Below are 16296 nucleotides of genomic sequence, written 5' to 3' on the forward strand. Positions count from 1 at the left end.
TGATTTCACTGCAGACCAGTGATCTCTGCTATGGCTTGAGGCAAGGGGGTTTTTGCCTCCCTCCCCTCTTCTTTGACACAACTGTTGATGAGGAGTAAAAATCCACAGGGCAGCCTGGTTATTGCTGAATGATCCCTTTCCAGTCACTTCTAACTGATACCGGACACTGCAAAGACCAATGGGCATTAATGTCCATAGGAATAACGTTTGTAATGACGTTATCAAGTCTGTGTTAGGGAATCTCAAATTCCAACTCAGGATGGGCCCCGAGCAAAACCCTGGTCCAAACACCCTGGAAACGTCAGGAAGTTTGTTTGTATATTTGAACTTTGCAGCTGGCCCGAACCTACTCCGGGCTGAATCAGGATTCGTACACACCCAGACAGAGGAGAAGTTTGGGTCTGGAGCTGAACTTTGCAACCCTGTCTCTTCCTCGGGTTGATCTCTGGATCCCACAGGAACAAGGCCCATTTGGCGCTAGCACCTGCTCCTGCAGAGGGATTTCCGATCCCTCCTTTTCAATCTGGTGTGTCCTCTAATATCTTTGGCTTTCACAAGAGTTTTCTTTTACCAGGAACACCAAATCCTGATGTTTAATCTACTTTATCTGTTCCCCCTCTATGCCTTTCTCTTGCCTTTGTCTGGTCCATGTGTCTGTCTTTTTATCTCCAGGCTCGTCTATCTGTCTGTCCATTTAGCCTGTCTGTCTGTCTGCCTCTCCATCTCTTTCCCCAAATGCTCTATGCTCTGTCTCTGCTATGTCCAGAAATACAGTTGAGCCCACGGGAGCGCCTGTATTGTGCCGAATGCTTGGGGGCTCTCCAGGCAGTTGGTTTCCTATCCATTCTCCCGTTCACTCCGCTGTGCCTTTTCTCAGACATCTCTGCAGCATACGCAGCTGGCCTGGCTGTATCTAGTTCGTTGATTTCATAGTCAATCCCCTTACAGCAGCTGTACCGTCCATGGCAGCCTGGCACTGTAAGCTAGCCCAGTCTGCCTGCCAAGCGCTACATCCCTCTCCTTGTTCATGAATGCCTCCCCAATTACTGACAAGGCCGTGGGGCTCTCTTTGTTTGCAGTTGAGTGGAGCTGTTCCCCAACCTTCTCCCCTCCCCTAGGGGAGGTGGTGATTGACAAACTAAGGAACCTGCACTTCACGATCCGGGGGCTCATGTCGGTAAGTGAGCGCGACGCCACATCCCTTCACTCTGAGCCATGGCAATGAGGCTGTGTGTGAGGGGTAAAGAGGGGTGATGGGCTCCAGGGAGAGCTGCCCTGCCCAGATGGGGGCAGTGCTAGAGTCATCTGAGGGCAGCTGAGTATGGCTGTAGCCTGTTCTTTAGCAGGCATCGCCATCTCCAGGATTACTCCCCGCAGGGGCCTGGCTCCACTCAGAGTGATAGTCACCTTTGTGTGGCTCTCTGGACTGAAGTGAATTTCAGCCGGAATGAGTCCCCACACAAAACCCCATATGTGCCCTCTACAGGAGGTACCCATACTGTGCTCTGTGGGCACGGCACCATGTTGGGAGCCACAGAGCCCTCTGCAGCTCCAAGCAGCCATCTGGCAAGTGTGTTCCCCCGGGGTTCTGTATTACAGGTGCCATATTTAGTCAGTTTGGGGCCAAGTTTTCCAAAGACAGGCGAGGTGCGTCTTCCACCCGCAGTTTTGAATTATGAGTTCACATGTGGGTACTTGCCTCTCTGGCTTCCCAAGAACATGGCTGCCAGTGGTACCCGTAATAAGGTACTGAGCCTTTGCTCGTTTGCACAAATACCCATGGTGCTTTTCTCCAAGAGACAAGACAAAGGAGAAGGAGCCTTAAAAAGCCAAGAGACAGAACAGCACATCCCCGTATGCCACTATGCATATTTGAACACACATGCATGCAGTGATCTTCCCTAGCTGACACTACAACCTGCAGGGCACAGGGTTAATGGAAGAGGGGAGTGCAGGACTCCATGTTAGTGCTGGGGAATGGTTCTGGACTGAGAGCCCAGCGCGAGATTCAGTGCAGGGTCTATACCAGTGTAAGGCACAGGCCCCTAGGGGTGGAAAGGTCAGTGGGGGAAGAGGTCATGGTAGTGCCAAACTGCTGCCACTTCCATTGCAGCTAGAGGGCTGTTGGGAGTGGAGTCAGTGAGCAGCACCGTCCAGGAAGGGGGCAGCCGGAAGGCATGCTGGTTCCGATTTTCCTCTGGACAGCCATGCAGCCACATTTGCTGTTGATCCTGGGGACAGCACTCTAGATCAATGAGCCCCTCAACCCTAGTGCCATGCAGGACTCCTGCTCTTTGACTTGCTGCTAGCAGTTTGGGGAAGTGACCCATCTCTCCCCAAACCACCCCCTGGGAGGGGATGGCTTATCCCTGTTCACAGGCAGGATGGGATCCACCAGTTTACCCTTGTGGGTAGCATCTTCCCCTAGACCCCATGAAACGATAAATACCCAGGGGACTGGAGAGGCATCTGGCTTCCACAGCACGGCCTTGGCTACTTTGCATGGCAAGGGAATGGGGAGGAGGGAATTCCCATGCATGCAGGATCCCCAAGTAGAAGAGAAAATAGGTTCATTCACTAAGCCTCTAATTTATCCCCTGTCTCCCACCCTGCTCCCATCTCTACCCAGGCTCCTACTAACCAGCAAATCAGAGGCTGATTCCTCAGCCACCTGCAAAGATCAGATTCTTTCACCAACTCCTTAACTCATTGGCTCTCAACCTTTCCAGACTACTGTACCCCTTTCAGAAAGCAGATTTGTCTTGCATACCCCCAAGTTTCACCTCACTTAAAAACTACTTGCTTACAAAATCAGACATAAAAATACAAAAGTGTCACAGCACACTATTACTGACAAATTGCTTATGTTCTCATTTTTACCATATAATTCTAAAATAAATTGATTGGAATACAAATATTATACATACATTTCAGTGTATAGTCTATAGAGCAGTATTACCAAGTTATAGAATACCAGGATTGGAAGGGACCTCAGGAGATCATCTAGTCCAACCCCCTGCTCAAAACAGGACCAATCCCCAATTTTTGCCCCAGATCCCAAATGGCCCCCTCAAGGATTGAACTCATAACCCTGGGTTTAGGAGGCCAATGCTCAAACCACTGAGCTATCCCTCCCCAATACAGTCATTGTCTGTATAAAATTTTAGTTGGTACTGACTTTGCTAGTGCTTTTTATGTAGCCTGTTGTAAAACTAGGCAAATATCTAGAGGAGTTGCTGTATCTCATGGAAGACCTCTGTGTACCCCCAGGGTACCCATACCCCTGGTTGAGAACCACGGCCTTAGCTAACTGGGAACGAGAACCAGCCTCCGGTTCCATCTCTGAGAGCTTACCAAGGTCATGGGCTGGTTTGGGCCAATGTCTCTGAAACCCTCAGGACCCATGTTGCCTGTCAGCTGTCTCCTTCCCAGGGTGCTATGGAGCAGTTCAGAAAGCAAACCCAGGAGCCATGGCTCTGAGAAGTGTGGCTCAGTGACAAACTTGACAGGTGGCAGCTGAGTCAGAGATGTAGCTTTTAAGCCAATATGCCAAGTCTGTCCCACAAACCCCAGCCTGAGTGTGATGGTATTATCTGGAGCAGTGCTAAGGAAGTGAAAAGGCCATTGGAGACTCCTCATCAGGGGGGCAGAGAGATCACGAGAGAGGCTCCTGCAGTGATTGGAGGGAGCTACTGTCTTGGTGTAAGACAGTTTTGCAGTGGGAGGGGAGTTTGAGCAGGAGGAGCTAGACCAGGAGTGCCCAACCTGAGCCTGAGGAGGAGTCAGAATTTACCAATGTACGTTGCCAAAGAGCCACGGTCATACGTCAGCAGCCCCCCATCCGCTTCCTCCCTCTTCCCCTGCTCCCAGCGCCTCCTGCCCACCGGCAGCCCTGCCAATTCAGCGCCTCCCCCTACCTCCCCATACCTGCCGATCAGCTGTTTTGAGGCGTGCAGGAGGCTCTGGGGAGGAGCGAGGGCACGGCAGGCTCAGGGGAGGGGGCGGGAAGGGGTGGAGTTGGGGCAGGGCCTGTGGCAGAGCCAGGGGTTGAACAGTGAGCACCCCCCCGGCACATTGAAATGTTGGCGCCTGTAGCTCCAGCCCCGGAGTCGGTGCCTGTACGAGGAGCCGCATATTAACTTCTGAACAGCCGCATGTGGCTCCGGAGCCACAGGTTGGCCACCCCTGAGCTCGATGTTAAAGCTAGACACAGAAGTTCACTATACTGCTATGTCTATGCTCATGGCGGCGTGTAGAGTACAGGCACTGTGTGTAGCTACACGCCACAGAGGAAGGCTCCGGCAGCTGTGGAGGCCGCAGGGAAGGGCTCCAGTTGCTGGGGACGCTATGGGGAAGGGCTCTGGTTGCTGAGGAGGCCGCAGGAAAGAGCTCTGGTGGCTGGGGAGGCCGCGGGGAAGGGCTCCGGTGGCTGGGGTGGCTGCGGAGAAGGGCTCTGGTTGCTGGGAAGGGCTCTGGTTGCTGGGGAGGCCACAGAGAAGGGCTCTGGTGGCTGGGGAGGCCACAGCGAAGGGCTCTGGTGGCTGGGGAGGCCCTGGGAAAGGGTTCTGGCAGCTGGGGAGGCCGTGGGACACTGCACTGCTAAAAATAGAAGTGTGGCAGGGGAGGCATTGCTTGGGCATGTGGAGAGCCTGTAGGGTACATATCCTAGCGTTCAGGTGCATAGGGCGCTCTACTCTACTCACCTAAGCCGTGCCTCACCATGTACTGTTTACACCCATGCTAGCTGGTGCCTGTACTCTACACTCCGCTGCAAGTGTAGACGTACCCTACATCACTCACAGTCTGGCATAATTGATCATCTCTGCTCCATACAGCACCTAGGCTTGAGTAGCAAGGGAAGCTGCAGATCAGCTGGTGCCTTAGCAGAGTCAGATGGGGGCTCTGGGTTGGGATAGTGGGGTGCTGCAGGGAAAGATTGAGTGTGATTGAATGAGCTGTGTGAGAGGTGCAGGACTAAAGAGCTGGATCAGGATCAAAATGCATTGTCAGAGCTGTGTGTGGATCCGGGACAGGAGGAAGGAAGGGGTATTGTAAGTAGTGATGGGAAAGTCCTCAGCAGAGCTGCAGGGCAGTGTAGGACTAGAAAGGGAGGCAGTGCTGTGAGTCAGGGTGGATGGCCAGTGATGGAGCTGCAATAGCAGTGGGATGTTGCAGGTCATAGTGGAAGGTCATTAACACAGTGGGCCAAAGGTGTTTAGGGGCTTTGGAAAATCCCACAAGGTGCCTATCCGCATCTTTAGGCACCTAAAATCGGGCCCACTGTGCCTAGCTCTAACCAGAGCCACCATTGTTTGTTTCATGAGCACTGAAAGCTTTGGTCCATCCATCCATCTCCCAAAAAACCCAAAAGCTCTCAATCCACAAACGCATGGCTTGAGCTGTAGGTCACTGTCAGTTCTGCAGCTGCTTCTGCATGAGCACGGATGACGGCAGGCTAAGTCGTTCATTTGGCCCCTCACCTCCCAGCTTGCGGCACTCTCCTCTGTGTAGCAGGAGGAGGGGGTGGATAATGCCATGGAGACGCTCCAGGGCAGGGGTGGCCAACCTGAGCCTGAGAAGGAGCCAGAATTTACCAATATACATTGCCAAAGAGGCACAGTAATACATCACCAGCCCCGCCATCAGCTCCCACCCTCCAGCCCCTAGTGCCTCCCACCCGCCAGCAGCCCCACCAGTCAGCACCTCCTGCCTGCCACAATCAGCTGTTTCGCATGGCAGGAGGCACTGTGGGGGAGGGGGAGGAATGAAGGCATGGCAGGCTTGGGGGAAGGGGCAGGGGTCTTGGGGGAAGGGGTGTAGCGGGGGCAGGGCCTGCAGCAGAGCAGGGGGTTGAGCAGTGAGCAGCCCCCGGCAAACTGGAAAGTTGGCATCTGTAGTTCTAGCCCCAGAGTCAGCGCCTATGCAAGGAGCCGCATGCTGAGGAGCCGCATGCTGCTCCTTAGCCACAGGTTGGCCACCCCTGCTCCTGGGGAAGGAAGGCTGCAGGGAACCCTACTCCCTTACAAGTGCTGGGAGCAATGGGATGCTATGAGTCAGTGAGACTTTCCAGTCATATTTACTGCCGCTTACTTCCCCATCCCCTGCAGGGCACAGCCTACTACGTCCAGGTGTCGGCCTACAACATGAAGGGCTGGGGACCCCCACAAGCCTCAGTGCCAACTTTTGCTATCCCCTCCAGTAAGTACGAGCATGGGGGACTGTGGATATGGGGGCTGCTGCTTGCCTCATGTGAACTGGTTTGGACTTCTGGGTGGTTGTGGATGTTACAGGCCTGACTCCCATTTATAGCAAGAGGCCACTTTGCACCACTCTGGCAGGCAAAGGGTGCCTGAAAGTAGGAGCAAATGACTTCTACTCACTTTAAGGCCCCTTTACACTTTCCAAGCAGTGTAAAGCAGCTTTATGGTGAATGAAAAGTAGAATCTAGATATCTATCTACTTCTAGATCTCGAGATGTATGTGTAATGGAAATAATGTAGAGATCTAGATCCAGTTTTAGATCTATGTGTATAATAATATAGAGAGATTTGGATGTAGATGTGTAATGTGTGTATGTGTTGATCTATATATAAAACTAGATGTAGCTCTGTATATAGAACATATATATAAATAATAAATGGATCTACATTCTGCTATGTGTGTATAATAATGGGTGTATACATGTACAGTAATAGGTATAAATAGTACAGATAGTGCATCTGATTACATTTACACTGAAATGGCTGTACGCTGTTCTGGCAGTGAGTATAAATTACATTTAGACTCACTTTAAAGCCTCTTTACAGTGCAGGAGCAGTGTAAAGCTGCCTTAGCATAATGAGAATCAGGCTGTGCGTGTGTGTGCGTGTGTTTGCATTATATGTGTGCATATTGATATAGCAGGTATGTATAAATGGAGTTGAAGTTAAACAGACTACTGGTTTATTTTTATCTTCTTTAATATTACTCCCCTGTATACAAATCCCTCGCGTTCCCAATGTAATATAGCCAGGCACCTCCCTGCGTGTTTTTAAAGCTCCTAAAAATAGTGCCAAATCCCAGCCAAAGTTAACAGAGCTGAACTTTCCATGGAAAACAGCAGTGTGCCAGACAGGGGGGTTTAAACCAATTTAAGGTACAGCTAATGTAAAAGACCAGTCAGTCCTGATTCCCCCTCGCTCAGTAGCTCTGCCACCTCATAACCAGCTGGAGCTGGCCAAAGGGATTATTTATTTATTTGTCTAGGTGCATTGTACTCTCAGCACTGACTGGTCTGAGGAAGCTTCAGCTCCAGGGAAGTCCTGGAGGAAGACACTGGAAAGATTTTTAAACAAACAGTCAAGAGCAGCAGCAGACACGACCTTGTTCTTTACCTTGATTTGTCATCTCCTTCTCCTGGCCACAGCTGTTAACGTCTGACCACTCACAGTTACTGTTGGGTGGGTGGGCGGCATGCAGGTGCTAACCATGGCCAATGTCTCTCCAAAATCTGAACTGATCCAGAGAGAGAGAGAGAGACAGGGCGAGATGGGGAGCGAAAGAAAGATCTGTGCTGTCTCTGAAGAGTGACCCAAGATCAGTCTCCAAAGCCTACTTGCTGCCATAGGACAGTGCAGGTTTTGCATGGCTGTCACAAAATGGGCTCCCACAAAATGGGCTCATAAAAGAAAGGAACATCTGTGTTATTGTTCCGCTGAATCTTGGCTCCCCTCTTCTGTACTCTGTAGCTTCACAAAATATTGGTCCTGATCCTCTGCGGGTGTCAATGTGCGCGGCTCCAGTGAAGACAACAGGGCTGCATCCATTTGCATTCTCTGGGGATCTGGCCCAGTATCCCATGCAAGGCATGTAGTTTCTCCTGCCCAGTGAGCCACCCTGGTGACTTCTGTTTTTCTCTAGGCAGCAATGCCTCCCAGCTAGTGTCAGTAACTGAGCTCCAAGGGTTGCTCACTTCATCCCATCCATCTCGGGAAAGCGTAGCCATGAGTGGCCTGTGGGCAAGAGAAAAGAAGACAAAGAAGGCTTTCTCACAGGCTCCATAGACCCCTACCCCATGACTTGGCTACAGTAGTTTGCTCCTGCCTATGGAGTGGGCAGATGAGGCAGCCATGAGGTAAAGAACCATGTAGCATGCTGTGACTTCATGGAGACCTGACATTGGAGGGTGGGGTAGGAAATAGAAGGAAACAGCTGTTCCTGAACGTTAGCTGTGAGGCTGAAGCTCCATCAGCCTGAGGCAGCTTCAGCACTGGTCAGACCTACACTGGGGTAATAGTCACCCTCCTTCCCCATAGACTGGCGGGAATATGATGGGAGAGCACCAAGGCGCAGGGGACAAGCCGAAGCCTTAGATCACCTTCTCAGCCAAGTGAAGACTGTGCACCAGCATTGTGTCTGCCATGGTGAGTCCGGGTCTGCAGGCCAATGCAAAGCTCACGGTTTCTACAGCACAGGCTAGGATAGCATGTGAGCCAACCCCTACTAGCTAGGAGGAGTTGCTCCGAGGGATGAAATCAGACTAGATAGGCACAAGAGGGGTAGTTCTGGTAGCTGAGTTTTAACACTAGAATCAGTACAGCTTGTCCCTCCCTACAGCATGTTCCTTTGCACATGACAGTACTGTTCTTGGTGGGGTGGTGCCCCTTCAGAAGATGTTAGATGGCTATGGGGTGGGCCTGCCCCCCTCCACTTGCATTGCTTCTTAGCAGAGGGAGCTACTGGGAACCCTGGTACACTGCTGGTATCAGCAGGGTCAGAGGAAATGGGGAGACAAAGCCAGTGCCAGTGTCCTGTTTGAAAAGACATGAAGGAGGCAGCCAGTGAAAGCATGAGGGAGGAGATTGTAACCAGCTTCTCTTTAATGGTGAGGAACATCCAGAGGCTCTGGGGTGACTGAGATCTGCACCCCAGTCCTGGTGTGTCTCGGAGGTTCCTTTGAGATCACTGGTATTGCTGGCTTCCAGAACAGTCTTTCTCACTGTACCTCTGCATTTCTGCTCGCAGTTCTGGAACTGCAGAAGTCTCACAAGCACACAGCAAGTTAGCAGAGAAGTGGGGCTGGTATCAGGCTGTAGAGCCTTTCACCTACAGGTCACTGGGTCAAACCCAGCCCTGGATCCATGTGGGGAAGCTTGCACCACCCATGCACCATATACCTGGTCTCTGATTAAAGACAGAACTGTCACCCCAGCACCATTCACTGGCACTAAGCGTTTCCAGGGTCAGCATGCTGTGGTGGTGGGCACTGTACAAATAGCGCCCCCACATCCCGATTTACTGTTCTCTATGCTGCCTTGTTCTCCAGAGTCCTGCAAGAACCAGCCCCAGAGCAGGAAGCACTCGGTCTCCAAAAGCCTGAAGCACCTTTTCCACCCTGGCAGCAAGTTCTTAAAAACTCTGAAAAGGTAAGTGTGGGTGAAATGGCAGGGGCGACCCTATGCTCAGGGTGTCCCTAAACCTCTGCCTGCCAGAAGCTGGGACTGAATGACAGCGAATGGATCACTCAATAAATTGCCTGGTTCTGTTCACTCCAGCTGAAGCATCTGGCACTGGACACTGTCAATGACGCAGTGCTGGGCTAGATGGACCATTGGTCTGACCTAGTATGGCCGCTCTTATGTTCTAATATCTAGGAGCGTGTCTCCCATCGTAGACTCATACCATGCTCTCATGGTGTAAAGCGGCCTGGACTTGGCTTCCTGCACATGATAAAAACAAAAGCAAAACTTAATGAAAAACCTGAGCTTCAATAGCAAAAGCTGTTTCTGCTCTTGGAGGAGATGGGCTCATCCTCAGGGATGAGCCAGTCAGCAAGGGGAGCTGGCCACTGGCTTGCATCAGCACCGGGGACAGTGGACCTCTGAGGTGCTGCAGAAAACAGTCATTTAGGAAATCTTTCCCCTTGCTCTTACACACACCTGCTTTCCCTGCTTTCCTGCATCTCGAAGTCTCTGCTTCTAGGCTCCCCTGTGCACTCTGGGAGAAAGACACCTTTGGAAACTAACCTACCCCGCAGCAATAACGGGCTTTCTCCCAAAATCTATCTCCTTTCTCACCACAGGGGCCTGTATCTCACCTCCATCTTCTACAAAGATGACAACATCCTGGTGACACATGAGGATCAGATCCCTGTGGTGGAGATAGATGACACCTACTCCTGCCTACTCATGCAGGACTTCCTTTGGTTCACCAAGGTAACACATGCGGCTGCTCTGTCCTGCGTGCTATGGCCTTAGCACCTGTGTTTGCAGGCCACCTTTCCTATGCCGCCACTGTTCAGGCACTGGTGAAATTAGGGCTCAGGGCAGTACACCATCCAGTTAAGTGCTTTGCTGCGGGATTCTTTTAACAAGATCAAGGAAAGACTCAGATTTTACCCACCAGTGTCTGAAACCAGCCTTGTTCCATTTCTATTGCTGAGTAGATGTAGTAGCCCCATAATGATTTACTACTGCAGTTCTTTCACCCTCAGCTAACTGGATCTGGGTTTGTCCTGAGGGCTGAGGTTTAGCTGGATTGAGAACAGTTGCACCATGTCAGTGGCAGCCTAGGTGGATGAAATTAGTGGGTGCTACTTCTGTGACTTACACCAAGGATTCAGACCACTGCACATTCAGACCACTGCAGCTCCTGGGCTTCCCGATGTTGTCTCTGGACATTTCTCTGTGATGCTACCCTCATGTGTTCAACACAGCATGGCTATAGAATACCATAGAGAGCTCACTGCAGTGAGACACTGGCAGAGCCAGCATGAATCAAGCTGTATGACTAGTGCCAACCTCCAATTAGCAGCCACTGACACCAGTTGGGGTGACTGTTCCAGGACTGTAGCTCGTCCCACTTTCTGTACTAATGGAGAAACCTCCTGGAAGATGCTTCCACACAGCCCAAGCACTGACGACATGCCTGAAGCCTTTAATGGAGAAGAAACACAACATATCCGCTTGCAGTGGCCCACATAGAACCCCCCTTGTGTGTGCCTATTGTGTGCCACCCATCTATGCTGCTGTGGATTTGTACCACCTTTCTCTGAAGGGATATTCTGCCTCTTTGTCAGCAGCCTTGTGTTTGGCTGTGTCACTGCTGCCTTTTGCTGCAGCAGCAGCGTTGAAGGACCAGCGTTGTCACTTCTGTAGGCTCATGCAGAACTAGGCATACAGGATACCACTGTAGTGCAGCGTGTTCCGGAGGCAGCACTGAAGTGGTGAAAAGGGATGCTGCCAAATAGTTCAAGACCAGCATTTCATCTCCCATATCTTAAAATGGTTCTAATCTGCTGAGAAACACCCTCTGGGATGTCCCAGATGTAGGTTTAAAAAGGCCTCGATTGCAGAGATGTTAAAATGCACGGACAAAATTTATGTTGGACCTACACAAATCCAGTGTTTTATTTTTGCTCTTGTACTGTGTAGCTGTCCCTCGTCTCTGAGCTGTGCTGACATTACTGGGGGTTGAACAGGTCTCCTGGGTGACAGGCGTGTTATAAAATCCTAGGTGGGGGTGTGTTGTTGATGGCTCTGCTCCATACACTGCAGGTTGCCTGCATGTGGGATGAGATCTTGTGGCTGCGTCAGTGTCTCACCGTCTCCCAGTCATCCTGCTCCTGTGTCCTGCAGACGCGCTTCAAGATGCTGCTGGCCATCTCACAAATGCAGGTGGGAGGAGGTGCATGAGAAAGAAGCAGTGGGCCCAACAGCCCCGCTGTGTGGGGCATCTCTTATCGAGACAGGCTCGCTGTACCAATCCAGTAATGTCAGCAGGGGGACATTCCGACCTGGGAATCCTACTGCAGTATTACATGGACGTGATGCTGTGAGACACACCCAGTCGCTCCCTACCCTACTTAGCGGAACATAAGGACCTAGTGTGTGATAGACGAGGAGATCCAATTTGGATGATAACTAGGGAGATCCAAGTTGGGTGATCCAAGTTGGATGATAACTAGGGCCCTACCAAATTCACGGCCATGAAAAACCCATCACGGACTGTGGAATCTGGTCTTCCCTGGTGAAATTTAGTCTTTTGTGTGTTTTTACCCTATATTATACAGATTTCACCGGGGAGACCAGCATTTCTCAAATTGGGGGTCCTGACCCAAAAGGGAGTTGCACACGGTTATTTTAGGGAGGTTGTGGTATTGCCACTCTTACTTCTGTGCTGCCTTCAAAGCTCGGAGGCCGGAGAGCGGTGGCTGCAGGCCGGGAGCTCAGCTCTGAAGGCAGAGCCGCCGCCAGCAGCAACGCGGAAGTAAGGATGGCCTGGTATGGTACTGCCACCCTTACTTCTGCGCTGCTGCCTTCAGAGCTGGGCAGCTGCTGTCTGAGGGCCCAGCTCTGTGGGCAGCGGCCCAGAAGTAAGTGTGGCAATACAATACCAGGCCATTCTTACTTCTGCGCTGCTGCTGGCGGCGGCTCTGCCTTCAGAGCTGAGCTCCCGGCCTGCAGCCGCTGCTCTCCAGCTGCCCAGCTCTGAAGGCAGTGCCGCCGCCAGCCGCAGCACAGAAGTAAGGGTATCAGTACCGCAACCCACACTATAATAACCTTGCGACCCCCACCCTCCCACAGCTCCTTTTTGGGTCAGGACCTCTAAAATTACGACACCATGAAATTTCAGATTTAAATAGCTGAAATCATGAAACTTATGATTTTTTAAAGCCTATGACCATGAAAATGACCGAAATGGACCGTGAATTTGGTAGGGCCCTAATGATAACCCCGGGTTTTAGCCCACCAGTCTTACCAGTGCCCTGGACCACTATCGCTTTCTTTGTCCTCTCCAAGTCTGCCAGGCTAAATGCTGCAGCTGAGGGGTGTAGGGTGGTATATGAAGAGGGTCACCCATGCATGTCCCGGCCAAGACTACATAGACAAAGGATGCCCATGCCCTTCATAACCTACCACTCCAGCCCCCTCCCCAGACACAGAAACAGCCTCCTCTCAGGATATGGAGTGGCTAGCTTCCTGCAGAGCCAGGTCAGTCAGTGCTGCCCCATAACAAGTCTCCTATCTATGTCTATGTCTATGAAGGGGCTGCTAGGAATCCAGGACCTGGGACAGGTCTTCTTTGAGCCAATCAAAGACAAGCAGGGCAACATCTTGATAGTGACACTGAAGGAGGTGAAAACCAACCAGACCTTTGAGAGCGTCCGCTGGGTCCCACTCTCCAAGCTGCAGACAAGCCGCAAGTCCATCTCCTCTCCAGAAGAGCCCACCTCTCTGGATATGCTGCTGATAACAATGCAGGTGGCCATTCTCATGCCAAAGGAGGGCTTGGAGGGGGGAAAGGAATCATGGAAAGTTTTAGGAGAATAAGGCTCAGGAGCCGATCTGAGCTCTGCGTCTCCTGAGCAGTCTGTGGCAAGTCCCCTCAATGTGGTATTTAGTTCTCCAAATACTTGTTTACCTCTTTTTTATACCAGTTGCTCCTTTTGCTTCCCTGGGCTGTTTCTTTCCCCAGCCTGTTAGCAAACCTCTGCAAAGAATTTCCCCTTCCCTGATGGCCTGGCCTTACCTTTGTCTGTGCACCCTCTGATTCTCGTACTGCAGCCTCTCTCCTTTCTCTTCCCTTCAGACATGTGTCTGTCTCAACAAGATCTCCTCAAGCACCTGTACAAGGGGCTCTTGAGGCAGCTGACACAAAGCCACTGTCAGTGCCAGGTAGAATTAGCAGCAGGCAAACCACAAAAAGTTTGGTTGTAAGGCTCTCGAATCTTGGGGGATTGCAACATGGGGCTGGCAATCTGACAACAGGCTCTTTTGTGTGGTTGCCAGTCCTTCTAGCTCTCTGCTGTTGGGGCGCTGGTCCTGGCTGAAGACTGGAAGTGCAGATGAAATGACTGAACAGAACTCATTCAAACTGCACACGCGGTTCAGTGTGAAGCTGAGGCCTGGTTTGGGTCTTAATTTATCCAGGTCTGTTCATCCCTCTGCCTAGGACTCCGAAAGGGCAAGTTTCCTCAGAGCTACCCCTGACAGCCCCAGTTCTGCCATTGTCCGTCTGCAGATTGTGTGTAGAGGTAGAGAGGAAGAGTGTGAGGGAGAGTTCTGCCATGTGAGATGCTTTATGTTGACCTCTTCTTCCTCCTCAGGACAAGCTGGCTTACCACCAGAGAAGCAGCCAAGCCCTCGCCCCAGGCCTCTACCTGGGCTATCTGAAGCTCTGCAGTGCAGTAGACCAGATCCGAGTGCTGGTGCCTGAAGAGTTACCCAACATCCTTTGCCATGTGAAAATACGGACCAATCCCAACATCTCCAGGTGTGCATGCACAGCAGCTGAAGTCCTGAGTGGCTTAGCTTGGCCAGCCAAGATCATTTCTCGAATCCAGACCCCAAAATCCCACCTTTGCTGCCTGCCTCTCCCACACTGTCATCTCTGCCGGTAGCTTTACATTCTGCTCCAAACCCAGTCCATGGCTGCCTGGGACATCCAAGGCACCAGCTGCTATGTGAGCTATAATTAAACCATGACCCAGTGCTATCCTCTGTAGCCGAGATTTAAACCAAGGCACTGTGCTCTTCCCTCTTGCTCTTTCACCAGCTAGGAGACTGTTATGAGGAGCTGCTGACTACTGTTCAGATGCCTCCCCGAAGAAAGGTGAAGCTTAGGCTGCATTTCAGGGATGAATGCCATGGTTCACAGTACATACCTGCTAATGCATGCTCACTGACATGTGGCTGTGGACAGCCCTGAACGATGGCAAGTCTCTGGTTTCTCTCGGTGATTGTCTCTTGTTCTCCAGGGAGGAGTGGGAGTGGCTACAGAACCTGGCCAATTTGGAGGAGCCAAGTCCCACCGAGCCAGAGTTTGAGACTTCCCAGAACCCCTTGTATCAGGAGCTCCAAGGGGCCATTAAGGAGCTAGTGAACCTGGTAAACATCCCCCTGCAAGAGGTAAAAGTGGGAGCTGAGGGGTGTGGGAGGAATGGCGGGAGCTGTGGTCCACACAGCCTGGTGGCTTGTGCCGTGGCAAACCAGCTGTCTCAGCCTCTGGAGGCGGGATTGGCCCCTTTGTGATTAAAGTGTTCATTGTATTCCCTTGCCCCACAAACTGAATTGAGTTTGTGGGGCTACAAGCATGTCTCTGTCCCTGCCCCAGAGGCAGAGCTGGGAGCTGCTCTCCGAGTTCGGCACCTCCTCAGTAACTGCCCTTGGGCCCAAAACAAAACAGTTGTGTTTTGATTGGCAGTAGCACCTGGCTCTGCCTGAGGCGACTTGTTTCAGCTCACTGCAGTGATGGGACCCCTCTTCCAGCTAACCTCTGGTAGGAGCTGGACTCACTGGGGCACACTGAGAACTGATCCCTTTTCCCCCATTCAATTTCCAACCCAGGGTCCTGATTCAGCAAGGTCCATAGGCAGGTGAGCATCCTAATGCTTAACATTAGGTACATGCATAAATACCTTGCTGGATTGGGGCTGAGGTCACTGCAGGGGTGGGTGGAGGGTCTCTCTCTTTCTTGGATTTTGCTCTAAAGACGTCTAAAGAAGCAGCATAGAGGCTATCGGAGGAGGTGAGGTGTCCAAGCTATCCCAGAACAAAGAGGATTTGGGATGGTAATACAGCATAACAAAGCAATGGAGCCTGGCACCTGGGGAGTAAATGACGGATGCTAATTATCTCCCCATCAGTGGGGAGGTCCGTTGGGAGCCTTTGTCACATGGGAAGTGGTGATGCTCAAAGCATGCTCGGTGGGCAGGGGAGCGCTCTGCCATCAGCCATGCTTTGGGACATTTCTGTCTAAGATGAAGAGGGGTGATGATTTTGCGCTGCTCTGGTTACACTGGTGGAAATAACGCATTGTTCCTGCTTTTCTCTTTGAATGCTGCAGGCTAAAGATTTCCGTCTGTACAGTCAGGAGGTGCTAGACTTCGGGGGACAAGTCTCCTTTCTCCTGCTGCTTCCTCCATCTGATGACGTCTGCACTGCCCCGGGCCAGAACAGCCCATACACCCCTCGCTCTGGCTTCCTCACGCTGCCTCTCCAGATCTTTGAGCTAGGTGAGAACGTCAACAGAGGAAGCCCAACCATCCCTGCCTCCTATGTCCTCTAATCTTGGATCTGAATGTGACCTGCACAGTACTGCTCCAGAACACCTCCATCTTGCCCTTCTCCTGCCTTCCTTCCCCTTCACAAGCCTTTGGGCCCTGCAGTGATAGGCAGTGCCTTCCCCCTGCTTAGGGGCAAGTTCCCGTGCCCTAACAAAGCCAGCTGGGAGGAGTTAGCCTTCCAGGGGTTTAGAGAGTCACATCAGTGCTGAGCTCCACCACAGTCAGGGCAGGAGCAACCCCACCTTAGAGAG

At 51.7% G+C, this 16296-nt stretch overlaps 1 protein-coding gene across 6 annotated transcripts in view; it reads left to right on the forward strand.

Annotated features, from left to right (window-relative positions):
• The window catches only part of LOC102939986 (ankyrin repeat and fibronectin type-III domain-containing protein 1), a 562352-nt gene that overhangs the window by 536105 nt on the left and 9951 nt on the right, over nt 1-16296 (forward strand). For all 6 annotated transcript variants that reach the window (XM_043524023.1, XM_043524024.1, XM_043524025.1 and 3 more), the window contains 10 exons: nt 1080-1177; nt 6108-6198; nt 8295-8402; nt 9305-9404; nt 10061-10193; nt 11535-11654; nt 13026-13241; nt 14087-14253; nt 14738-14888; nt 15826-15994. In XM_043524023.1, coding sequence (XP_043379958.1) covers nt 1080-1177; nt 6108-6198; nt 8295-8402; nt 9305-9404; nt 10061-10193; nt 11535-11654; nt 13026-13241; nt 14087-14253; nt 14738-14888; nt 15826-15994 — 1353 coding nt within the window. The remainder of the gene's footprint in view (nt 1-1079; nt 1178-6107; nt 6199-8294; nt 8403-9304; nt 9405-10060; nt 10194-11534; nt 11655-13025; nt 13242-14086; nt 14254-14737; nt 14889-15825; nt 15995-16296) is intronic.

This window comes from Chelonia mydas, chromosome 10, assembly GCF_015237465.2.
Source record: "Chelonia mydas isolate rCheMyd1 chromosome 10, rCheMyd1.pri.v2, whole genome shotgun sequence".
NCBI lineage: Eukaryota > Metazoa > Chordata > Testudines > Cheloniidae > Chelonia > Chelonia mydas.